Raw genomic sequence first — 27032 nt, 5'->3', positions numbered from 1 at the left:
ATCAGCAAATTGCTTCCCTATCCTCATGTTTTGGCCAAAATTGTGGCCATTTTTTTTAGGCTTTTTTTCACCGAGGCCAATTGGGAAAAAAAATGAATTCACATTGGTGGAAAAAAAAAAAACAACAGCCCAAAAAAATGTCCACAATTGAATACCAAAGTTTGATTTTTTTTCAAGTACCCCAAAAATATACTTATTTGAATACCCCCAGTATGGGTAAAGTATGGCAAAAATTTTCAAAAAAATTTCAAAAATTAAAAAGGCATGTCGACTTTTTCACGTGTCGACCATAGCCCTGTAGTCAGAGTGTGTGTGTGTGTCAACATTTTGTGTATGTTGACCTTATGCATGTCGACTAATGACTGTCGACCTATAGTTATACTATAGGCCAGGCATAGCCAAACTGTGCCCAACCAGGTGAAACTACACATCCCAGCATGCCTTGCCATATTTTAGCCTTCCCTAATAGGAAAACTGTGGCAAGGCATGATGGGACATTGATTTTCACAACAGCTGGAGGGCCATAGTAATAAATTATGACCATGCTCACTTCGACCCCTGCTGTGTCACCCCAGTCTGTCTGCCCCTTCCCTTTAGACCAGTGGTAGCCAACCCTAGCCCTCGAGAGCTACCAACAGTTCACATTTCCAGACAACCTAGCTGCTGCACAGCTGCACTCATTAATCACTGACACATTTTAAAAGATACACAGATGGAGCTAATTAGCTCACTTGTGATTCTGTGAGGAGACCTGCAAAACATGCACTGTTGGTAGCTCTCGAGGAGTAGGGTTGGCTACCCCAGCTTTAGACTGTAAGCTCTCACGAGCAGGGCCCTCTCTCCTCATGTACTTCTCTAATAATACTGTATATCTTTGCGACTGTTAAAGTAGCATCAGTGTCCGCTGCTGCAACTGGTTTTTATTTACCATGTACTTGTCCTAATTTGCATTTATACCGTCAATCACTGTTTTCTTGATTTTTTGCTCATCTATGTATTGTCAGGCGCTGCAGAACCCTTTGACGCCATATAAATAAATTATAATAATAATGATGAAAAAAACAACACATTTTTAAATGGGGCAGAACTGTTGGTGTCTCTGCTAGTATAATACTGCATCACGGTTCAAATCCTTACCAATGTACCATCTGTGTGGAGTTTATACATTCTCACCATGTTTGCATGGCTTCCTCTGGGTGCTTCACACTCCAAAAACATACTGATTGGTTATTTGATTCCTGGCAAAAATGAACCCATAACTGTACGGGGTATGTTTCAAACCTTAGGAGTGGACCTCTCATCTCATTCCCCCTTTATCCTGGATCCTCTAATGATGCCTGGGAAACATGCATGACAGTAAGACCAGACAGAGCCGGAATTTTGACACATCATTACTCCCAACACCTGTAAGAGCTACAGGGCAGAGACCGGTGCCACTGACTGAAATATTCTCTGTACAGCGCTATGGAATAGGTGTGCATTATAAATAATGGCTTATAAATAGATAAATGTAAATAAACATAAAAAAAATGCTGCAAAAAGAGAGACTGGGTCTGGCATGAGTCAGGTTGTGTGACAGCTTCCCCAGAGAGACCAGCAGATGGCGTGTGCACTCTCCATTACACAGGGAAAAATGTCACCTATCCTGGATTTCCATGCTAGAGGGGGAGGAGGGAGGTTTGGCTGGTGGTGATGTCATGAACCTGTCGTGCAAGTGCAGGCGGAGGAGGGTGCTTCAGCAGGAGGGGAGAGGGTGTGTAGCTCCTGTGTATTCATTACCTGCTTTTATTCACCTTTAGATCTACAGCTCAGACAGGAAAAAAAGGTGAAGCCTTCCCTACTGGATCCAGGGGCTGCTGCTGCTGCTGCGGGAATCCAGGCTGAGCCGGTGCCGGAGCCCATAGCCAGGTAGGTGGGAACACAGTGCATGGTATTACCTTGGGAACAGGAAACAGCTGATCATCCATATTTTGGCCTGCAGCCGCAATACCTGGCTGTAATGCAGGAATGTGGGATAATCACATCACTGCTTTGGATGGATACAGTGTATTCGCTGCATATTCCTTTATTATTCTCCTGCAGTGTTATTATGTTGGGATTGCAGATTTATTCTGACCCCCGGGTAGCAGGTGGGGGGATGTGTGACATTAACGCTTTCCTTACTGGAATTGCTGCTGTGTCGGTAGTCAGCATCCCCCTCCCCCCTGTTCAGCAGCAGCAGCAGATATAGATTAATGAGTACAGTCTGAAGGATGGATCCTGATGGGGGAGTGGCTTTCTTTTTTAAAGGGATAAAAAATATTGCAGCTGCTGTGCACAGCTGGAGTATTCAGCTTATATATACAGTAGATCAGTGGTATATAGATTCAATACCAGGGTCCTGTCTTCCGCTACATTGTGTCTGTCGCAGTGAATAATAGATAAGGAAGCTGGGTTTGGTCACTGCGGGGCTCTGGGGCTTTTTAATTCGCACCAGTGGGACGAGCTGCTTTGATTTGTCTGTGTGGCAGCTGCTTCTGCCCAAGCTGCGTCTTGCTTCTTCCACCCACACTGGGGAAAAAACGCTGGTTGCTTGCCGGTGCCAAAGCCTGTGTTTGTGTTTAGTCACACGCTGCGCTGTCACTTTATTTCCTGAGGAATTGCGACCACAAATTGGAGATAGAGAACAGGCCCCTTAGCCCTGATTGCTTTTGGGTTCTGGTGTGCACGTGACACACTGCTGTCCTACACCCCATATCCCTCCTGAATTTAGTGAGGCGTTACGCGCTGACCTTGCGGTTGCTGTCTTGGTATATAATGATGCACCCGTAGGTTTCCAGCCTGGCAGCAGAAGGGTTATTGCCGGTTCCTGTTTGCTAATCGCCATCTCTGTCGTATTATTATGGTGTATTGCAGAAGGGCCTGTGTCTGGCGCCTGCTGTCAGGAATTTCTGCACACTCTTTGTGTATTTCGGTTGTTAGGAAGATTACGGTCTGTTTATTCCTTAAGGTCTTAGTAAAATGGTCACAGTATATATAAATGCAGTGTGAAGGCTCATACACACTGGGGGATTCTGAGCTGACAGCAGGTCACTTTGACCGTTTCAGCTGAAAAGCCGCCCAGTGTGTACGGCCTGACGGTGAGCGCCGAAGCACGCTCCTGCATCATCGCTGGCCGCCGCCATGTTGTGACCAGCAGATGAGCGACGGGTTGGATGGATTCCCATAGGGTCCTGCATGAGAATCGCTTAGACGGGTGACAATCGCTCAGTGTGTATGCACCAAACGATTTTCAGCCCAGCGATTATCCCCATAATCTCTGTCATGCTGGGCAAAAATGCACAGTGTGTATGACCCTTAAGGAATATACTGAGTTCTATGAAGGTGGTATAGCTGTGAGCTCTGTGACCTACAGTGCTGACATTCACCCCTCTGGCTGCTAAAGGAACCATAGATTCCAGTAGCCTGTGGAACTACACATCTCAGCATGCCATCCCAGTCTCTAGTTGTGTTTGTCTGTGTCGTTGTTTTAAAACTACAAGTATCAACTGACAGTTCTACAACATCTGGAGAACATCTGCTTCCTGGACTTTTAAACTCACCAGGAATGTCCACAAAACGTACAGATGTGCGTGTTGTGTCTTTAGTTATTTACATGGGTAATACAGTATGCCCGGTATGTAAATATGGTTATTTTGCATTATAAAACCAGGGTTGGCTACCCTCCTGGAATGGCCGGGAGGCTCCCGAAAATCGGGTCCCCTTCTCGGCCCCCCCAGAAAGATGGCAAACCAACCCGGATATCCCCTTAAAAATAATGTAGATGTGCAGGGCCTGATTAATGGTTCCAGGTGCCCTGGGCTAACACACATGTAGCTCCCCATGTAATACTGCCAAACACACGTGTATGGGCACTCAGGGACTCGCCAGTCATACTGCCCATGTGCATGTAATGCTGCTATACACATGTGTATGGGCGCTCAGGGACTCGCCAGTCATACTGCCCATGTGCATGTAATGCTGTTATACACACGTGTATGGGCGCTCAGGGACCCGCCAGTCATACTGCCCATGTGCATGTAATGCTGCTATACACACATGTATGGGTGCTCAGGGACTCGCCAGTCATACTGCCCATGTGCATGTAATGCTGCTATACACACGTGTATGGGCACTCAGGAACTCGCCAGTCATACTGCCCATGTGCATGTAATGCTGCTATACACAGGTGTATGGGTGCTCAGGGACTCACCAGTCATACTGCCCATGTGCATGTAACGCTGTTATACACAGGTGTATGGGCGCTCCGGGACCCGCCAGTCATACTGCCCATGTGCATGTAATGCTGCTATACACACGTGTATGGGAGCTCAGGGACTCACCAGTCATACTGCCCGTGTGCATGTAATGCTGTTACACACACGTGTATGGGCGCTCAGGGACTCACCAGTCCTACTGCCCATGTGCATGTAATGCTGCTATACACACGTGTATGGGCGCTCAGGGACTCACCAGTCATACTGCCCATGTGCATGTAATGCTGCTATACACACGTGTATGGGCACTCAGGGACTCGCCAGTCATACTGCCCATGTGCATGTAATGCTGTTATACACACGTGTATGGGCGCTCAGGGACTCGCCAGTCATACTGCCCATGTGCATGTAATGCTGTTATACACACGTGTATGGGCGCTCAGGGACTCACCAGTCATACTGCCCATGTGCATGTAATGCTGCTATACACACGTGTATGGGCGCTCAGGGACTCACCAGTCATACTGCACGTGTGCATGTAATGCTGCTATACACACGTGTATGGGCGCTCAGGGACTCACCAGTCATACTGCCCATGTGCATGTAATGCTGTTATACACACGTGTATGGGCGCTCAGGGACTCACCAGTCATACTGCCCATGTGCATGTAATGCTGTTATACACACGTGTATGGGCGCTCAGGGACTCACCAGTCATACTGCCCATGTGCATGTAATGCTGCTATACACACGTGTATGGGCGCTCAGGGACTCACCAGTCATACTGCACGTGTGCATGTAATGCTGCTATACACACGTGTATGGGCGCTCAGGGACTCACCAGTCATACTGCCCATGTGCATGTAATGCTGTTATACACATGTGTATGGGTGCTCAGGGACTCACCAGTCATACTGCCCATGTGCATGTAATGCTGCTATACACACGTGTATGGGCGCTCAGGGACTCACCAGTCATACTGCCCATGTGCATGTAATGCTGCTATACACACGTGTATGGGCGCTCAGGGACTCACCAGTCATACAGCCCACGTGCATGTAATGCTGCTATACACACGTGTATGGGCGCTCAGGGACTCACCAGTCATACTGCCCATGTGCATGTAATGCTGCTATACACACGTGTATGGGCACTCAGGGACTCGCCAGTCATACTGCCCATGTGCATGTAATACTGCTATACACACGTGTATGGGCGCTCAGGGACTCGCCAGTCATACTGCCCATGTGCATGTAATGCTGCTATACACACGTGTATGGGCGCTCAGGGACTCACCAGTCATACTGCCCATGTGCATGTAACTGAGGTTATACAGCTGGCATGTAGGAACTAATGCTTGTGGCGAGACTTTGGCGTTAGGCTGGCGCTGTAGCACAATGTACATAAAGCAATTGTTCCATTGGCACAGACATTTGGTTAATTAGGCACTGTGGGGGAAATTTACTAAGATGTGTATTCTACTTCACATGTGCTGTTGCTATGGGCAACCAATCAGATCCGGTCTACTATCTTCTAGAGCAGGCTTTCCCAACCACGGTCCTCAAGGCACACCAACAGTGCAGGTTGTAGTGATATCCAGGCTTGAAACACAGGTGACTTAATTAGTACCTGAGGGATTCTGATTAAACCATCTGTGCTGAAGCCTGAATATCACTAAAACCTGCACTGTTGGTGTGCCTTGAGGACCGTGGTTGGGAAAGCCTGCTCTAAAAGATAGTAGACCGGATCTGATTGGTTGCCCATAGCAACATCACATGTGAAGTAGAATACACATCTTAGTAAATTTCCCCGTGTGTGTGTGTTATTAGTATGGTCTTTCACTAAATATTACAACTGCTGACACGATTGCACACACGGGTCAGTAGAACATTATGTAGAACATTATGTAGAATTCAGTTAGATTAAATCATTTCTATGACTGAAGGTGGCAACTGCTGATCCGGAAACCAGAGCTCGCTGTGTAACTATAGAAGTACAAGTTCTGGCATATGAGGAATTTTTGGATAAACTTGTATTTTTGCTTCAGTGACTAATCGGCAAAGTGCAAAGTTTTTTGGGTTAATAATTAAATGTTGGGAGGGTTTTCTCCTCATTCCCAAGCACAGATTATTATCCCTGCGGCTGCACACGTGGGGAAATCCATTCGTTGGTGAGTGATTTGAATGGATCCCCCCCCACACGGCTGCGAACTTAACCCGGACTGCCGTCACGAATTGTGAGGTCGGGAGACTGACTGAATAGGCAGGGCCCCCCTTACGCTTCTTGAACCCTCGGCGTGCCTGGTAAGACCTCCGTTGTCCATGCACTGATCACACTATACTACCTTTACGTTTCTTCAAGGGTAATGTTACATTTGTTCATGACAAATTATACAAGATAGACTCCAGTCCTGGGCTCATTTCTTGCCTGGGTCTTGGGTCCTGTTAGTCCCCCCCTTGATGGTGACCCTGGCTGTCACTGCTGGTTGAGTGTAAGGATGTTAGTGCCACCAGCACTGCCCGCGTAGCTACCTCCGTGGATGATGCAACCACCTCTGCCCCACCCGGGCCCCGTTTGGCTATCATGTGCTCAGCCCGTTTAGTAGTGACAGTTGGGGATGAGTAGAATTAGGAACAGGTGGTGAGATCCTGATTTCTGATTAGTACCTGGCAGATGACACTAAACTCCCAATGACAGGTTTACACTAACCCAGAAACCCTAGGACCGGCTCACTCATCCTGTGCTATCCCTAGTAGTAGAATATGGTGGCCCTCATTTCTTTGCTTCTCACGCACCTGCAGGAGTTACTGTGTGGAGCCACAGACCAAATTACTGAGCAGCAAAAGCAGAATAGGTGCAAAGAGACATACAAAGTAGGAAGGAGACTACTGTACAGATGACATGGTCACGGAGGGTAGAAAAGCCCACAGACCTGACTCAGGAGTGGGAAAAATGGGGATTACAGCTGGCACATGGGAGAAAGGAAGGCAAAGATAGGGCACAATAGTTGTAAATTAGGAGTGCAGACCACTTGGTAGAGAGGCAGCCATGGGCGAGACACGAGTGGGGGACAATCACAGGTGAGACACCAGGAGGGGGAGACAAGCAACCACTCATGAGGGGGGCGGGAGTCAGGGAAAGACCACCACAGGTGAGACAATAGGAAGAGGGGCGGCAACCTCAGGGGAGATACAGGAGATAGAACCTATGATGAGATATAGAGGACCACAGATGACACCGAAGGGAAGGGGAAGATGGGTGTCCCAAGTGACAGAAGAAATGGGGCCACAGATGAGGCATAGGAACTTGGGAAAAAAATATGCTCAAGTGTGGTACTAAGGGGACCACAGGAGAGGGACATAGAGGGAGTTGGAGCCACAGGTGAGACACATGGGGGTTTATTTATGAAGATGGGAGTTTTATTGAAGATTGAATGTTGCTATGGGAACCAAACAGATTCTCTCTTCTAGAAGGTGTTAAATAAGTACATTATAATTGGTTGCTATGGGCCACATTCCCTCTTCCATAGAACTCACATCCTAGTAATGAATAAACCGTGGAATAAATAATAGACAAGTGAAGCAGAAAGGACATTGACACATGTTTTATATTTTGTGTCTTCATATTCTAATATTAGATTAAATGGATTTGATCAATGTAAGACTGAGATTCCCCTATCGCTGATGTTGTCAATCAAATAGCTGTAGATAGAAAGTCCTCCATTTACCCCCATTGTAATGCCAGTGGGCCCCAGACATCAGGACCCCGCCGCTCTGGTAACGCCAGCTAGTCCATGTTACTGATTAGTTATACTGATCAATATTGATTTAACCAAATTGGCATCAAATCTACAGCTATTTGTCTGGCTGCTGGCTGTGTACTGTCTCCGGTAGCGGAGGAGTAGTGTGCGGTCAGGAATCGGGCCCCTCTGTGTCTGGCTGCTGGCTGTGTACTGTCTCCGGTAGCGGAGGAGTAGTGTGCGGTCAGGAATCGGGCCCCTCTGTGTCTGGCTGCTGGCTGTGTACTGTCTCCGGTAGCGGAGGAGTAGTGTGCGGTCAGGAATCGGTCCCTCTGTGTCTGGCCGCTGGATGTGTACTGTCTCCGGTAGCGGAGGAGTAGTGTGCGGTCAGGAATCGGTCCCTCTGTGTCTGGCCGCTGGCTGTGTGCTGTCTCCGGTAGCGGAGGAGTAGTGTGCGGTCAGAAATCGGGTCCCTCTGTGTCTGGCCGCTGGCTGTGTGCTGTCTCCGGTAGCGGAGGAGTAGTGTGCGGTCAGGAATCGGGTCCCTCTGTGTCTGGCCGCTGGCTGTGTGCTGTCTCCGGTAGCGGAGGAGTAGTGTGCGGTCAGGAATCGGGTCCCTCTGTGTCTGGCCGCTGGCTGTGTGCTGTCTCTCTGGTAGCGGAGGAGTAGTGTGCGGTCAGGAATCAGGACCCTCTGTGTCTGGCCGCTGGCTGTGTACTGTCTCTGGTAGCGGAGGAGTAGTGTGCGGTCAGGAATCGGGTCCCTCTGTGTCTGGCCGCTGGCTGTGTACTGTCTCCGGTAGCGGAGGAGTAGTGTGCGGTCAGGAATCGGTCCCTCTGTGTCTGGCCGCTGGCTGTGTGCTGTCTCCGGTAGCGGAGGAGTAGTGTGCGGTCAGAAATCAGGCCCATCTGTGTCTGGCCGCTGGCTGTGTGCTGTCTCCGGTAGCGGAGGAGTAGTGTGCGGTCAGGAATCGGGTCCCTCTGTGTCTGGCCGCTGGCTGTGTGCTGTCTCCGGTAGCGGAGGAGTAGTGTGCGGTCAGGAATCGGGTCCCTCTGTGTCTGGCCGCTGGCTGTGTGCTGTCTCCGGTAGCGGAGGAGTAGTGTGCGGTCAGGAATCGGGTCCCTCTATGTCTGGCTGTGTGCTGTCTCCGGTAGCGGAGGAGTAGTGTGCGGTCAGGAATCGGGTCCCTCTGTGTCTGGACGCTGGCTGTGTGCTGTCTCTCTGGTAGCGGAGGAGTAGTGTGCGGTCAGGAATCGGATCCCTCTGTGTCTGGCCGCTGGCTGTGTGCTGTCTCCGGTAGCGGAGGAGTAGTGTGCGGTCAGGAATCGGGTCCCTCTGTGTCTGGCCGCTGGCTGTGTGCTGTCTCCTGTAGCGGAGGAGTAGTGTGCGGTCAGGAATCGGGTCCCGCTGTGTACTGTCCCCCGGATTTCCGCTCTAGGATTAATGCCGCTACTTCCTCCACCTGTGTCAGCGCGGGGCAGAAGATCGCTAATGTCTGAAGGCAGCGTGAGTGGCTCCTAGTGGATTGCTGGTCAGGCAAAAAGTGTAAGGAGTCACTGATGACGCTGCTGACAGAACCGGAAGTGATGTAACGTGGTTCGTCTCCATGGCAATGGGAGACTTTTTTTCGCCATCAGGAGACTTCTTCCGCTATTATTAATATTTTAAAGTACCCCCAACTAGTCTTCGGAGTATCCCAGGTTTGGAACCACTGCCATAGAGTATTCAGATTGCAGGCTTCAATACGAGTAAATGATTATATGTACTCTGTACAGCTCTGTGTAATATGATTGGTGCTATACAAATAAACGATAATAATAATTATAGTCCTAAATCTTGCCAACTTTTTCTCTCCTTGTGGGATATATACTGAAGTCTTTCTTTTCAAACGTTTCACCATTCTCCACCCTTGTTTGCTGGATAACAATGAAGCCTTACACACCGCTTGACACAAATTACAGGGCTTGTATTACCTTGTGTTGCTGGCTAAGTAAAGACCCATCCCACGCCATAAACTGTGCAAAGACGCTTTCCGTATAGGATGTAAATGGTGAATGTGCGACACTTTTGTACAGTACAGTATATTGGGCAGTGTTTTTGATTATTTTTTTCATTGCGTTTTCTAAAAAATGTTCTTCCGGAGTTCCAACCCTATTTCAGTTTATGTTGTTGGGTAAAGAGTCAACAACCAAAAGTAAAAAAGTAATTGGTCCTCTTGACTACCGATGTGCTCCTCTTTCACTGGATGCTTTAAAGCAGAGTTGGCTAAACCTGTCCTCCAGATTTACCAGCAGTCCATGTTTTCCAGACCACCTGTGGATCCGTAGAATATGTTGGTTAGGAATGAACACATGTTTAAAAATTTGACCATTAAGGCACCCATACACTAGTCCAACTTGTGCCTCAGACAAGTCGGACCCGATTTCCCTTTAATCTCCCCAGCTGCTTCCTGGGAGGGTTTGTCTCCAACTTGGCACTTGATGATGTGCTATTTTTGGCATGCGCTAAAAAATTAAGGGAATTCAGATGTGATACATCGCAGGTGCTAAAAAGCACCACGATGTGCTGCTGATGGGTCAGATTAGGGCTTATCTCATGTTTTGCATGGGAACGCACCTCAGATCCGATCAGATGTCAAACACCTGCGATTTGGCCACATTTCATCCAATTTCTCGGACTGAGCCATCTGAATCGGATTAAAACAGGCCAAGTGTATGGAGGCCTTTAGTAATGACACCATTTGTGCACCAGCTAGGTGGCCTGGAAAAGGTGGACGGTTGATAGATCTTAAGGGTCGATTTGTCCAATAGGACATCTCTATGCGGAGAATCCCGACAGGGGCTCCATAGGTGAGTTAACCATTTCCCCTTAACCCTCCCTGCTTGCAGCCTAACCCTAACCCTCCTGTTAGTGCCTAACCTCCCCCCAACCCCCTGCAGTCTAACCCTATATACCACCCTAGTGCCTAAACCCACACCCCTTCCTCAGCTAGACCCTAATCTTATCCGGAATACTTACATTTGGGAAGCCAATTGTCGTGACTCTGGTGTTGGCATCCTGATTCATTTTGAAAGTTCCAGCGCCTGTGTTCTGACGGCAGTTGGTATTCCGGTGTTGGTATTCCGGCAACTGCCACCCCAACCCCCGGGATTATAACTGCATCCCGAGTTGCCACGTGCACCTATCTTACAAGTTGGATCACATTTTAGATATCCACAGGTGACTTGGAAAACATGAACTGTGTGGGGTACTGAGGACCGAGTTTGAGAACCAGTGGTTTATTGGAATATCAGTAGTCACTGTTGGTGGGAAGAGTGTAATGTCAAAAGCAGGCGATGGTGACTGATATCCCTGTGCTGGTAACATTGGTGTGGTATGGTTGGAATGATGGGAGAGTGGAAGGTGAAAAACAGGAAAGATTTACTAGTTATTGTAGAAAACAAGACCGGCAGCTTATTTAATGGGCCTCCTACAGTATATGTTTTGGAGAACACCTTGTCTTCAAAGACCAGCTTCAGGCCATAGGTGTTCTCTGGCTGTGCTTGGCTTCTTGATACATCTGCCTTCACCTTTTTGTTTATCCACCAGTTTGTCTAAAGGTCATCTATTCTCTTGATGTCATATGGTTTTAAATAAGCAAATCCTTAAAATAGCGCCATCTTTCTTGTAGTGTCTCCTCATCCTCATCGCCATCAACTGCCTTCACAATTGTCAGAAGAAGGTCTTTGGGTAAGGGAGACAGAACAAATCTAATCTGCCTCTCAGATGCTTGCTGTATCTCGTGGGTTTGATTTATCGTTTCAAACTACTGTTTCCAGGGATGGGAGGTTTGTCAGCCTCCACCCAGACTCCATTTTCCAGGTTGCTTAGCTGTCTTCTGCAGATAGAATGGTAGTGGTGGGAGTCTTGTTGTAGGTCTTGAGGTGCTCAGCACTGCAAACCATGGGTTAGGCTGATTCTACTAAGGTCAGCAGCACCTTTTGGGGCAGATTTAATAAGCTTGGAGAAGAGATAAACTGGAGCTAAAGCGGAGAAAAGGTAAAAGGAGATAAAGCACCAGCCAATCAGCTGTGTTTGAAAAAGACAGTTGGGAGTTGATTGGCTGGTGCTTTATCTCCTTTTACCTTTTCTCCGCTTTAGCTCCAGTTTATCTTTTCTCCAAGCTTAATAAATCTGCCCCTCAATCGAGGTGGGTCTCGTGTTTGTTATTGGAAAGAAAGTGGGATAGCTTGAGTGATTTAGTGGTGATCTAGTACAGTGGTTCCCAACCCTGGTCCTCCAGTACCCCCAACAGTGCACATTTTCCAGGCCCACCCACAGGTGCACTCATTATTCATACACAATGTAAAAGTTCCACAGGTGGAGCTAATTATTTCACTTGTGATTCTGTGAGGTTACCTGGAAAATGTGCACTGTTGGGGGGTACTGGAGGACCAGGGTTTGGAACCACTGTTCTAGTAGCTTAGTAATGGGCTCGCAGTTAGCTCCCATCTAAGATTTGAGTTTAGTGAAGGCCTGGCAGTTGGTCCCCACCTAGGCTTTGTGTATTAGATGCAATTATCGAAGACACCACCTATATTAAATGTCGGTTTCGAATAGTAGGAGGGGATTATAAACTCAATGAAAATGTCAATTAAACAAATATTAACCCCCCCCCCAAGCAACTTCTAATAGGGATTTAGGAATGAAGACTCAACTTTTATTATGATCAATATAAAGAGTGTAGTAAATTGGTTCCAAATCTCGATTCTTGGGGTAATACCAGCAGATGGACGGCTTTGCATAGCAAAATCGCTCGGCCGTTTAGATTATAGGAGGGGTATAAGGTCATTAGGGTGACCCATATTACGTCGACATGCATTGGATTGAACACTGAAGGTCGACATGGCTCATGTCAACAGGGTTGGAAGGTCGACGGTCAAAATGTCGACATACTTTTTTTTACATTTTGTTTTTAGCCAACATGTGCCGGCAGGTGGTATTTCATACCCTACCATCCACTAGGGCGTTGAAGGGAGAATAGTGTGCCCCTTTGTCTGTCGACTTTGCCTTGTCGACCTAATGGGTATGTCGACCTTCCAACCCTGTCGACCTCAGCCATGTTGAGCTATTTCACGTGTCCACCTAATATGGGTCAAAATAATTACCATATCCCGATAGGAAAGGAGGTTAGGGTAGAGGGTTCGGATTAGTACCCGCTCCTCCTCTTCCTCTCTCAGTGCCAGTGACCGGAGCCGTTGTACCAGATAAGTCACAACTAGACCACCAAAGACCCTTTGTTAACGTATTCATATTACCATCCTCCGTGTCTCCATGAGGAATGTTGACATGGTCAATATCGACTTGTCGACGTTTTGACATATGCCATACCCCCTATTAAAGCGTTCTCTTTTATACAGTGGCCTTTATTCTGGTCGCTTGGGTCGGACCTGTGCACCGGCCGAAGCGAATGTACCAAACCCCACCTAGCGAATGTATCGCCGGCGCTGCCTATACGCACGCCGAATCCGTCCGGTCGGCTTTCGAATGGATGTTTTAGGTGAACATCCATTCGAATGCCTGTAGGAACCTCCCCCATCGTTCGATGGTCAGCCAGCATCGAATGATCTTGAAAGCGCTCGCCCACCTGGAGACCACTCCAGATGGGCCACTCTAGACCACTCGTACATATGAGCGAAGAAAAGCAGGGATATGGGCGGACAAGTGACATCCGGTTAAGTCGGCTCTCCGCCCCCCCCCCCCCCCCTCCGAGCGCACATCATGACCACATTTCCATGCGCACGCCCTGCGTTTTCATGAGAACGCCCTCGAAACGCAGGGCACGCGCATATGGTAATGACCCTGATGAGGCCGCAACGCCCCTCTCCATCCCCTGCTTGGAAGGCCTCGAGCGAGCGCTTGGTGACCGGACTTCTCGCCGAGTTCACTCGCTCCCTGCGTACAGACATGCGCAGAAACGGTTCTGCGCATGTGTATATGCACAACATCGGTACATCAGAATAAGGGCCAGTGTGTATGGCTTGTCATTTAAGTCATGTGACTCGCTCGGTATAACCTGTTGGAATGTTACTTTCTATGTACATAAACGTGCTAGGTGTGGAGCTGACGACAGTATTTCATGTCTATACGTTGGATCATGTATTGTTACCATACCGTAAGGGTGACAGTGTCCTAATTTTGGATGCGGACTTCCCATAATAGTTTTGTGTGTAGAAACACCTGGCACTCGGCTCACCTGTCTGGTTACTCCCAGTGTCTGACGACCTGTATCATTTGCATAGAATAATCTGTATAGAATGTTTGGCCTCCCAGAAAAGAAAATGTCCTCAAGTTCCCTTTTTTTTTTAAAGGCTTTGCTGTCAGTGTGCATCAACGATCAGCCCAATGGCCCCAGACAGCTGATTGTGTATACAGAATACTGCGAGATACATGTGGCGCAGCGGCTGGACTGGTTCTTGATTGATCCTGAACACAAGGTATCTTTTTTGATTACTTGTTTCTATGGTAATAAAACAAAATTGGTATTTTTATACATAGAATTGTTATATTATACAGGTCGGGTCTGCCTTGTCCTTGTATTCTAAAAACCATGGTTTTTCAGAATATTTCTGGGTTTTTGTTTATTTTTTTTCCCCCAGCCCCTTTGTTTTCATACATGCCTCATCCCCCAATGTCTACAGCGGCAGGGATCCTCTTCAGCAGCATCTCCGGTCCCAGAGATGCTGCTGAAGAGGATCCTGAAGGCCAACGGGGGCACCGTGGATGCTGGGGGATCATCGAGGCACCACCAGTATGAAAAAAAAAAAAATAGGATGAAAAAAAAAAGTTTGCTTGGCAATTTTCACACCTATTTTGATAAATTCCCTTGGCACTCCAAGGGGTAACATTGGGGCAGGCAGAGATCCATTAACACAGCGCAGGAATAACAGCTGTCATTAAGAGAATTAGCGGTTATGGAACCTCTCACTAACTCCTACGTAAGCCCCGATAGGTGTGCATTGCCGTCCTGTGTGGAAAGCCAGCCAAGAAAATGTCATTTTACTGAAGCGTTAATACTGATAAAGTTCAGTGATAAACGGTGGTTTAGACTATTGCAGTTTATATCCATAAATCTGCTGTGAACGGAACATACTAAAACCCTTTCGTGGTGATATTATAGAAGGGAAGTAGGATTCTCCTGTCCCATCTGCACATGCTACAGCTTAATTCCCATGGATCTAGAATAGAAACTACATTCTTTATTCACTTCTAGGAGAATCAAAAGTCCACTTTCTTCTGTCTGGAAACCTGCTCCGTTCTAAACTGCTCATGAGACACTAGCTCAGCCCCAGACGGTGCCAAGCATTCGATTTTTACATTAATTGTGCCTATAAGGAACCACATTAAAAAGGCAAAGACTGCCATAGCATAGTCTATATCCTTACCTGCATATTTTGCATTACATTGACAATGGGAAGAACTTGCGAATGATGGTAGAAACGTTTGAAGGAAACTAATTTGTGTTTGAAGAGATCTCAAAGGATGATGGTTAAATGACCTCCGCCATAGTTTATTGTCCAAAGTGTTGATTCATGAAACAGTGAAAGGAGTGGAGGGGATGCGGTTAATTTGCCGGCGGTCGGGATCCCGGCGGTCGGAATCCCGTCACTGGAATCCCGACCGCCGAAATCCCAAAACTTTCTCCCTCCGTGGGTGTCCACGACACCCATAGAGGGAGAATAAAATAGCGTGCCGAGCGTAGCGAGGCACCGGGCCCGCTGCGTGGCGAGCGCAGCGAGCCCGCAAGGGGGGGCGATCCATGTCCCCCCCCTTGTCGGGATTTCGGCGGTCGGGATTCCAGTGTCGGGATTCCGACCGCCGGGATCCCGACCGCCGGGAAATCGTATCGGATCCGAGTGGAGAAGTGAGCCAGTAAAGAAGTTGCCCATGGCAACTAACCAGCTACTATATATCATTTTATAGAATGCACTTGATAAATGTTAACTCAATGCTGATTGGTTGTCATGACCAACTTCTTCACCGGCTAACTTCTTCATTCCTTTTTTTTTTTTCACTGCTTCTTGAATAAACCCCCAAACCTACAATTACTACACTGGTGAGGTAGGAATAAAATACAGTAGGAGGTGGATACGGTATCCCAGCTCATCCCTAAACTGCGTACGGTATAATCGGGAAACTCTTATAAAGCTGATTAATATGTGTCGGATGCCAACCTCGGTGCCATATTGTCTTGTTCCTGCATGTGGTGGCGCTCATTTCCATCCTGCTCTCCATAGAGAGTGAAGAGTGATAGGTGTAATGGAAAGAGTTGTATGGAGGTAAGGACAGCTGACAGCTATAGGTTCCAGACGGTCAGGCTCCTGATGGGGACACACTGACAGATCTATGTTCTGTGTGAAAGAGTTTAAAGGTCCTCTAACCGATTATGGTATAGCCGGTCAGGTCGACCACCTTTAGTCGAATCCGTCTAGTTAGACGCCTAAAGATAAGTCTACCATGTCTAGTGTGTCATGTGTTAGAATGAAGGGGGCGTGGTCAACAGTCACATGGTCGACATGTTTTTTTTTCATCCCAAGTTCACGGCAGTAGGTGACAGGGGGCCCTTAGTCCTCAGGGGCTCCGGTGCACTGCCCTGCTGCACCAATGGTAGTTCCGCCTCTGCCTGCAGCCCTACATTGTGGCATTGTGTGAACTAGGGCATTCATATAGTTCAGAACAAGAACTTGGGGGGTTATTCTGGTTCACTCCTTCTGACAAATTCCTTCTTAAATGGACAAAACCATGTGCACTGCAGCGGGGCAGATGTAACATGTGCAGAGAGAATTATATTGGGGTGCATTATTTTGTTTCTGTGCAGGGTAATTACTGACTGCTTTATTTCTACACTGCAATATAGTTATCAGTTTGAAGTAAAACCCCACCCAAATCTAACTCTCTCTGCACAAGTAACTTTTTCCTAATGAAGCCATTACCTAATATTAGTTGAGACCTTTTTGTCCCTCATCTCATTGAGGTGCGACTTCACACATGTCTGGGGTCTGTCACCCTGACCTCACGCTGCCGGTGGTAATGGTGTCGCATTGGCGCTGCGCTGTACTGACTCTGCTTGTTCTCCCTGCAGGATGTCTGATTGGTAGGTGCTGAGCTGACAGACAAGATGAGCGTCACCTCGTGGTTCCTGGTGAGCAGCTCTGGCACGCGCCATAGGTTGCCCCGGGAGATGATCTTTGTTGGCCGAGATGACTGTGAGCTCATGCTTCAGGTAAGTTCACCTTTATGTTTATAGGTTTTACCTTTTGGTTGTTGCTAACATCCTGGGCTTGTCGCTGTGTACAGAGAGGAAGGAGGATGACAGTAACTTGTACACATTGTAATCCTCTGTGATTATGTAGAACGTTTTCTGATTGAAGGGTCCGTGCACTGCGGACAGACCGAAACGTTTTATCCAGGTGCACAATGAATTAGATTGACACCATACACATGTGTAGATCATATTGATGCTAACCAATGATATTATGTAGGGATTAAAAATCATGCTGGACATTACAAGCACACAAGCTTATCTGCCATTGGTTCCAACACAGTGGGCCTGATTCTGAGTCCGACGCAGCGGTGAGGCTTTTACCTATAACTTTGTTAATATGGCTACGGGCCTTTCCCTGGTGTATAGCCGTAGTTCTGACTGTGCAGGAACTGAGATGCCAACATCGAGCCTCTCAAGATGAAGCAATCACGAAGCCATCGGTTGCACCATCGGAAGTTTCACCAGCCCTGTGATAGGTGCATATTTTCAGTCGGAGTACGGCCTCCAGTGTCAGTGCTTAACATCTGTGTACGCAACCACTTCATCAACACGCCCAGGATACTCCCATAATGCACCCATAAAATGGAACATGGTGCGTCTTATAGGCCACCTCCCAGGCTTCCATTAATGGACACCTGATATATATAAAATACCATTCTGGGTCATTGGGTCGACTGCATGAAGGTCGAAGGGGTCAGAAGTTCGACAATGGGAAAGTCGAACGTCAAAAAGGTTGACATCAGTTTATGTTTTTTGTTGCGATATGGACACCGTCTAAGTATACCGCGTCCCCTCTCATGGCTCGCTGTGCTCACCATGCTTCGGGCTGCCGCCACACATTCGCAAGCGCGACTCGCTTGAAGGGCATGCGAATGGATGTTACACAGTAAGTCCGCGACCACCGAATGATGTGGAACGTGCGCGCATATGTACGGTTGCTCTGAAGGAAGTGGGCGGGCAGCTGACATGCGGTGATATCAGATTCCCACCCCCCGCTCCTGCGTCACTGCCTCATTAGCATAACACCCAGAATTCTCAGGTGCACAGCCATGAGTGTGTCGGCATTTACAGTGCTGCTAAGTGTAGTTGGATGTGTGATGTCGCCGATTCCAAGCCTACTGCTTTATAAATCATTCACTGCGCTGATAAAGTGACAATACACCAGAGGGACACATAGTACTGAGGTTGCCGGAGGGATTATCTGTGTTTGCATTCTCAGTAGCGATAGAGGACGTTTACGTCTCATCCTCGACATTCACTTGAGACCTGCCCTCGATGGCGACAGCAATGTTGTGAGCAGACGCGGTATCCTGGCTCTCATCACACTTGGAAATGAACCTCGCGCCTCAGTGATGTCCCTAATTCAGAGATTTCTTAGTGTGGTTCAGAACAGAAAACATCTGTCTCCGCTGTGAGTAGGCGGTGGGTAGGCTTTAAGGGGGAGATTCTCTAAGAATCTCCGCCCCCCTTCGCCGCCCATCGCATACTTAATTATCGCATATGTTGTAACATATGCGATAATTAAGGCAAAGGACAGCTCTTGCGTTAAGAGCTGTCCTTTGCGGTGGGAGTCGCCGGGTCCCAGCAGGTCCCGGCGGCTCTCCCCTCCCTCCCACACCCGGCGCTGCTGCTGCTGCGCCGGGCTCTCCTCCTCCCTGCACCCGGAAGAGGATCAGTACAGGGAGGAGGTCACAGGTCCGGGCAGCACAGCTCTGTGCTACCCGGACACAGGTGAGAGGGGAGGGGGCGATGCGGGGTGGCGGGGGGTCGGCGCGGGGCGGAGGAGGGATGCGGTAGAAGCCCATTGGCTTCTATGGGGCATCGCCAGATTTTTCTGGCGATGCCCCCCGCCGCGTTAACCCGGCGGGGATGCTTACAGCATCCCAAAATGCGGTAAAAACCCCGATAACGGGGTTTTTACCGCATTCCTTGTTTAGAGAATCTCCCCCTAAGTCTTTGTTATTAGGTGACTTAGGGCCTAATTCAGAGTAGTATGTGATGCAGATGTTTGCAAATAATTTCGTACTGCGCTTGCGTCACAATCACACTGTGCATGTGTGTAGGTGACTTTGCGATCACACTTGTAGTGAAGATTTAATAGCAGAGTGATTGACAGGAAGTGACCGCTTGTGAGTGGCAGCAAAAAGGCAGGCGGGTCATGGATGTTTTTGGGGCATGTATCTGATGTCAGCAGCGATCTTGTACTAGAGAAACAGGGCACCTGTGTCACTACTGCAGCTTCCAGACTGCGTCGCAAAATACTCGAGCAGCTGATGTTCCCCGTTGTTGCGTATAGGCCGTGTACGTAGTTGTGAATGAGTTGTGATTGGCCCAGTGGGTGTCTTTCTTTCGTTCCTGGGTGGCAGCCAGCAGCAGAAATTCTCTAGCCATGATCATTTTGTGCTAGGCTTTGACATCAGTAGATCTGTTTCGCAGACCTCTATGGTGTCTCTGATCTGCGAGCACCCTGTGCAGGAAGCAGGCGGGCAACTGACATAGGCTGACGTCAGCTGCCCGCCCCCGAGTCACTAGGTTATTTGCATGGGAACGCCCATGAAACGCAGTGTCGCCCCACATCCACTGCCCACTAGCTCCCTGCGTCTGCACATGCACAGAAATGCGGATGCGCAGATGCAAAACATCGGTCCCCTGTGAGAATTAGATACGATTAGAATAAGGTCCTAAGGGTAGTACAGCTGTCCTCTACTGTGCTTCCTATACACAAGGACAAGATGGCACCGCACATGCACAGTTATAGTATCAGCGGCCATCTTGGCAAGGGAATTGTAGCATCCATTGAGAAGCCATTTTGTTGGAGACTATACCCTGTGCAGTAGCAAACTCCACTATGAACCTATTTGATGGTTTTTTATTTAAAATTTGTGTCTCTTCTGTTGATGCCGCTGCTCCACCAGTGAGTTATACTGCCTGTAGGATGACCGGCTCATTGTTGTTGTGTAGTAATTGGCTAATAATGCAGCAGTTTGATGCTTAGGGCCAGATGTATCAAGCTTCAAAAAGTGATAAAATGGAGAGTGATAAACAACCAGCCAATCAGCTACTTACTTTCATGTCCCAGGCTGGGTTTGAAAATGACAGGTAGGAGCTGATTGGCTGGTTGTTTATCACTCTCCATTTTATCACTTTTTGAAGTTTGATACATCTGACCCTGAACATTGTTTCACTATTAACTTTGCAATAATAACATTTGTGTGGCCATCCCCACAATGGCCCAAAGTGGCTGATTCTATTGTGCCACCTATGCTCCAGTAACCGTCTCGAATTAATCAATATACTATGATCTTTCCCTATAGATACCCTTCCTTTTAAATAATCAATTGTACCACATTGGCCACCCAGTAGACCGTCCGTGGCTGTTTTATATGGGACAAACACTTTTATTTTACTTCATGATGGAAGAAGCGCTTGTCCGTGTTTGTTTATATATGCGAGCTTACATACTGTATACTCCAGGCTGAAGCACGCGCAGCCATTGTTTGTCCCTGCGTGTACATGTAAATGTTTATCCGATGCGGCTTAGGCGGAATGACTCCTCTTATAACTCATCACCAATGTCGTACCTGCCCGAAATGGCAAAATGCCGTCGCTTCTGCTGGCATTGGGTTCCCTTATCTGCGCAGCGAGTTCTGTTCCAGTGCAGGAGTGTCTGTGGAGACGTTAGGATTTGTCTGAATAATTGTATGTTTAAAGCAAGAGGGAGTTTTACATGACATGTCCAAACTGGAAGAGCCATACTATGTACAAACTCCCATATACTCAGGGTTCTGCCTGTATAATCTATACGCAGTGATGCTCAACGCCAGTCCTCAAGTACTCCCAACAAGTTATGTTTTCTGGATGTCTTAAGAGGCCTAAATATGGGGGCTCAGCTGCGCTCCCGCAAATTTCCGGGCATACCATTAAAATGAAGGTGTGCACCATTGGTGCATCACCTATCCGGGCACCCCCCCCCCCCCAGTGGCCGCTCTGCTGTCCCCTCCCCTCCCCTCAATCTCCCTCACCTCTCTGCTCCGGCGATTGTATGCCGGAGCTCTCCTGCCCCCGCCGCCATTAGTACTAATAATTGGCAGGCGGCAGGCCCGGGAAAAACGACCGCTTTTCAAGATTTTTTTTCTTCCACTCTTTGGACATAGAATAGGTCAATATAAAATGGTTTTATATCATTCTAATTCAATAATAGAAAAAAAATATTTCTGAGCTTTTTTTTTTTTTTTGTGAACAAAATAAATATTGCCAGTTGGGGAAATCCAGAAAACATGACCTGTTGAACGTACTTGACTGCTGTAGTTGAGATACACTTTTTTTTAATGGCACAGGAATGTCAGTCCCAAAACTACATTAATGTTAAAGTAGGAGATCCATTGTAGTTTATGTAATTGATCATCTATTATTTTATTCATTAGTTAGTGTATATATCCATACATTCTTATTGCTATGTGGTGTGTCAATCATTTACTCGGTTGCTGTGGACATTTCAGGAATATTTGTTTAACCTCCAAGGGCCTTATTCTAGTTCATTCTTAGAGGCAAATTCCTTCTCAGATGGCCAAAACCATGTGCACTGCAGGGGGGCAGATGTAACATGTGCAGAGAGAATTAGATTTGGGTGAGTTATTTTGTTTCTGTGCAGGGTAAATACTGACTGCTTTATTTTTACACTGCAATATAGATCTCACTTTGAAGAAAAACCCCACCCAAATCTAATTTTCTATGCACATGTTACATCTGCCCCCCTGCAGTGCACATGGTTTTGTCCATTTGAGAAGGATTTTGCATCTAAGAGTGAACTAGAATAAGGCCCCAAGTTACAGTCAAATTCATGAATAAATACATGTACTGTTATTGTACAAACTATAGAACTGTTTTCTTGTACAATCTGCTACTGGTTTCAGATTTATTGCTGCCCAAAATGAAATGCAGAATTCCATATAGATGTCGTTTGCCTTTAATAAGTAAGCATCAAGTAGTCCTAGCCGCATGTCAGCCCGAAATCCAGCAGCTTAATCTATGTATAGCCTGACTGTGGTGATGTCACACAGGCCTTGTGAGTGCAGCGATGCAAATGAGGGTAATTGCAGTGGCTCTATCCGCGTGTACTTAGGGTAGGGCAGAGTAGCTGGTGGTGATGTCACCTAGTATTCCCAGGATTAAAGCAATAAGTGCGGTGCCTGCGGGGGGAAGGGAAGCCGGCACTAGAGGTAGAGGTGAGAGCTCAGAAACTTCTGAACACAATGGACTAGAGACTCGAGCAATGCCGTACGCTGCAATCTAATGTTCTATTGATTTTAGCATTTTATAACTAAAACTGTACAGTGCAAAAATGGTCGACAATGCAGTGGCGTAAGTTCGACCCAGTTGCCCGGAGGCAAGATAAATATTGGGGCCCCCCAAATAGCTCAATCAGTAACACTTGTAAAAACCATGTTCGAAGTGGGAGTCAGCCACAGAAATGATATTGATGGCTTTCAATTGACTGATTCAAACTTGCAGGGGAGGAGAGGTGCCCCCTTGGGAGAAGGAGCCCGGCGGCAGATGACTCCATTGCCTCCCAGAGTTACGCCTCTGTGACGGTGACTATGTCGACACCTGAAAATGGTCAACCATAGGTTGACATTGCCAGAAGGTCGACACAAGTTTTTCACGGTTTTTGGTGTCAATGTCGACATATATGTGTCGCTGTGCGCGCCATTATATTCTCACTCTGTGTCCACTTGGATAGTAAAGTATGAACCAAGTCGGTCTACACCGAAAACAAACATGAAAAACTTGTGTCAACCTTTTTAGGTGCCGACCTAGTCACCTTCGACCCAGGGACCGCATACTCTCGCACGGTATCCGGATGGCTCACAGACAATATCTTGGTCTACATCAGTAGGTCAACACCAAATGGCCGAAATACATGTGGTTGACATGGTCTAACAGTCGACACAATCAATAGGTTGACATGGCTGTGGTTGACATATGAAAAGGATGACCGTTTTTCCCCAAAAAAAAAATCTTCCACTTTTTGGGCTTTTTGATAGGGTACCATCCACTTGGTGTCCGATTGGGAGTGGTAAAGTATGCCAAGCACACCGCTAGCAGATCGGGGCACCTAGTCCGAAGCATCGGGGAGCGAAACAATACACTAATTAGGGGTTCCTGTACCTAGATGTCGACACCAAAAAAAAAAGTGAAAAACTTATGACCTTTTCATATATCAACCTTTTTCCATAACAACCCCTTTCCATTGGTAACCTCGTTGTGCATGTTGACCTTTTGGAGTTGCCCCATTGACTGTTGACCATTATCTGTGAGCTATACCGCGCTCGTATAGCACTATGGTAAGAGGTCTCAAAGAAAGACAAATGGAGGTTGCCCATAGCAACCAATCAACTTCTGACATTTATAATAGAAGGTTGCTATGGGTAATTTAGGAGTTTTGATAACCCCTCCTCCCCCAATTTGCACCAATTGACAGCAGTGCTATTAGCCAATGCTTGGACACTTGTACATATGCAGCTGGTATTTACCATACATTACCTGTCCAGCGCCGTCTTCCTTCGGGTGTGGATCAGTTGGTCACCAGCAAGTTGTTTGACCGTCATTAGGTCGACACCATTAGGTTTACATGCAGGAAGGTCGACATGGGTTAGGTCGACAGTCAAAAGGTCAACATGGGGTTTTTCACAGGTTTTTTGACCCGAATGTCAGCATTGTCCTAATGCAGTCGGCCCCGATCTACTGACTAATGCACATGAGGATGGTCAGCTGCACATGCATGTTGTGTGTTCCAACCCATCTGCAGGGACAAAGCCAGGAAGGTGTCGCTGCAGCTGGGAAGGCTTTGTTGAGTCCTACCGCTGGCAGCGAAGAATTTACCGCTTTATGACATCTGTTAGATATGTAGCTGTCCTGCAGCGGTTTGTATGGGAGATAATAACCAATCAGAGCTTTACAATATTGCCCTGGATGGTGTAAAGCTTAGCACTACTGCATCATGGCACTGGGGTCAGTGGTTTGATTCCCACCTAACTGTGTGGAGTTTGTATATTCTCCCCGTGCTTGAATGACTTTCCTGTTTCCTCGTACAATACCAAACATATTCTCATGGTTAATTGGCTCCCTACAATGTGCACATATATGAATGGAGACTAGATGGGCCCAGTGCTTCTTATCTCTTATTCTATATTGACAGACCATCAGCCAGTGTGTAGCATCGATATATCTATGAACTGCGTCGTTCACAGATATATATCGCATCCACTGTGCAGCACAGCCGATGGCCGATCTAGCTAAAGATATACCGGCGCATCGTTCTGTGTGTACAGGGATTCACTGACCGCCCATCCTGCTGCGCTGTGATTGACAGCTCAGTGTGTGCCCACCCAGATTTGATGTCAATTACAACAGATCGGGCAATGTGTATTGAGAACACACTGCTCAATCCCTCATGTCAGCATATAATACAGGTAGACATTAGAACAGCCAACAAGTCATGCCGCACCGGTGCATGGGGGGAGGTAACAGGAGATATCGGCTATACCTGCAATATGAATGGCTGTTATACGTCCTTTCTAAAGTTGGTGAAAAAGAATCATTTCACCTACTAATGATGAATAGGGCCCATTGTGTAAGGGCCTGTGTTAATACATAATCCACCGCGTGATTTTCACAGTTCGGTGCATTAATGGGACAGCTCTCTATTGTGACAATTACTCACTAGAAGCCATCAGTTCCCACCGAATGAGCGCCAGCTCCTCCAGCTGATGCCCGTGTATGATCCTGCAATTACTAACATAATATTGTTTAAGTACAGAAGCATTTGCTGTACACAGATGCAAACAACTGTTATTGTGAATCCAGATTGTAGAACTCATGTGACCACTAATATAAGCTGGCTGCTATTAGTCTTCCAGCCCAGGGCCACAGATAGTAATGTTCCCAGTTATGCCGCCCTGAGCACCAGGCTGAGGAGCGGAGCAGTCGCTGGTCTGTGGCACCTGTTTAGAAATTCTGTAGTGTTCTAATAAAGGTCTATGGCGGCTTGTAGAGAGCATATTCAGCTTGCATCTGGTACCCAGCAATGTGCTCCCGGCCACCTCTTTCATGACGGTGTATTGTGAGCTGCCCACAGCGCAAAACTGCCCTGAAATAGTTCCGGAGTGCAATAACAGTGCTTGTGCTACATAGATACACTTGGTGGTTGTGCAGACTTGAAGAGAAGTCTTGCTGCAGTGTTAAATCGGGGATGGAGAGCTTTCGGCCCTCCAGCTGTTGTTGAACTACACATCCCAGCATGCTCTACTACAGTATTAGCATGGCCAAATAGCAAAAGTGTTGCAGGGCATGCTGGGATATGTCATTCAACAACAGCTGGATTGGCCTAAGGTTCCCTATCCCGGTGTTAAATGAACCCGGAAGTAATTTGCTTTGCAGTTATGACGATTGTACAACAAATATAATTATACAATTGTGTCAGGTATTATGCAGCATTTATGTAGCCTTTATTATTTTTAGTACAGTTTGTAAATATGAGAGTACCTCTTATGGATTTTTATTTGAACCACTTTAATAAATGCCCCGCAAGTTGTTTTATAGGCAAATAGGGTGTGGATTATTCTATAGTGTCTAGATCATACTTGCCTACCCTCCTAGAATGGCCACGGGGCTCCCGAAAATCGGGTCCCCGCTCGGCCCCCCGGGAATGTGGGCAAGTTTCCTGCATCGCCCCGCGCCCACCTTCCCGCTGCAACAAATGCCGTTTTTCGAGGGTGAAATGCTGCAAATTGCGTAATTTTGCATAATTTTATCTTCTCCCCAATCGCAGTCCCGCAAATTGCCGCATTTCACTGGCATGGGAGTGTGGCTTGGTGTCGCCTGCCACTTCCCACCCTCTTGACATGTAGCATTTGGTCTGCTCTCTGGGTTTCTCCAAAAAAAACTAGGCAAGTATGGTCAATAGGTCGATATGTCCATGTCGAGCTTTTGGTGTCGCTCTAGACCAGGGCTGGGCAATTGCGGCCCTCCAGATGTTGATGAACTACACATCCCAGCATGCCTTGCATCAGTTTCAGCATGGCCACATAGCAAAACTAATGCAAAGCATCCTGGGATGTGTAGTTCATCAACATCTGGAGGGCCGCAATTGCCCAGCCCTGCTCTAGACACTATAGATATATCAACCGGACCCAGGCAAATGTTTTCTGTTTTTTCCACAGTTTAGTCTGCTAAAAATTGGTATGGATCATTGGATAGGTCGACATGACTGAAGGTCGACATGGGGTTAGGCCGACATCATTGGATAGACAGTCAAAACATGGGGTTTCTCACTTTTTGACCCAGTCGACATGGACACTGAAACTTTTTTTATTTTCTCACCACGCTCTAGTAGATTGTAGGGCATGAAATACCGCCTGTCAGGACATGGTGGCTCAAACAGGGAAAAACCCCATGTCGACATTTTGACGGTCGACCTAATGACCCTGTCCACCTAACCCCATGTCGACCTTCATGCATGTCGACCTTGAGGCATGTTGACCTTGTGGTGTCGACCTAATGCTTGTAGACCTAGTGACCGTATACCGTAAAAATATCCCGAAATACACATTAGTAAATAAATATAGTACAGCATTGCTGTTGATTTTTTTTTTTTATTTGTACTGCAGCTGCTCGCAAACAAGTGCGAGCAGATAAAACACATGTACGTGTGTTTATTTTGTTTAATAAAGTTGTAAATTTGTGCACAATTTAG

General features: G+C 47.3%; 1 protein-coding gene across 8 annotated transcripts in view; it reads left to right on the top strand.

Moving 5' to 3' along the window:
* The first annotated feature begins 1614 nt into the window (after nucleotides 1-1614).
* Nucleotides 1615-27032, top strand: part of CEP170B (centrosomal protein 170B) — a 69144-nt gene continuing 43726 nt past the window's right edge. For 4 of the 8 annotated variants that reach the window (XR_014466183.1, XM_083166247.1, XM_083166244.1 and 1 more), the window contains exons 1-3: nucleotides 1616-1908; nucleotides 14325-14450; nucleotides 17096-17236. Coding sequence is in view for 7 of the 8 variants with exons in the window: in XM_083166247.1 (XP_083022373.1) it covers nucleotides 17132-17236 (105 nt within the window). In the remaining variant the exon portion in view is untranslated. Of the gene's footprint in view, nucleotides 1909-14324; nucleotides 14451-17095; nucleotides 17237-27032 lie in introns of all 8 variants that reach the window. The other 4 variants (XM_083166248.1, XM_083166245.1, XM_083166243.1 and 1 more) reach the window with 2 other exon arrangements.

The sequence above is a fragment of the Crinia signifera genome, chromosome 12 (assembly GCF_055691185.1).
Source record: "Crinia signifera chromosome 12, ASM5569118v1, whole genome shotgun sequence".
NCBI lineage: Eukaryota > Metazoa > Chordata > Amphibia > Anura > Myobatrachidae > Crinia > Crinia signifera.
The sequence above is the reverse complement of the archived record's forward strand: the minus strand, read 5'-3'. Positions and strand labels throughout refer to the sequence as shown.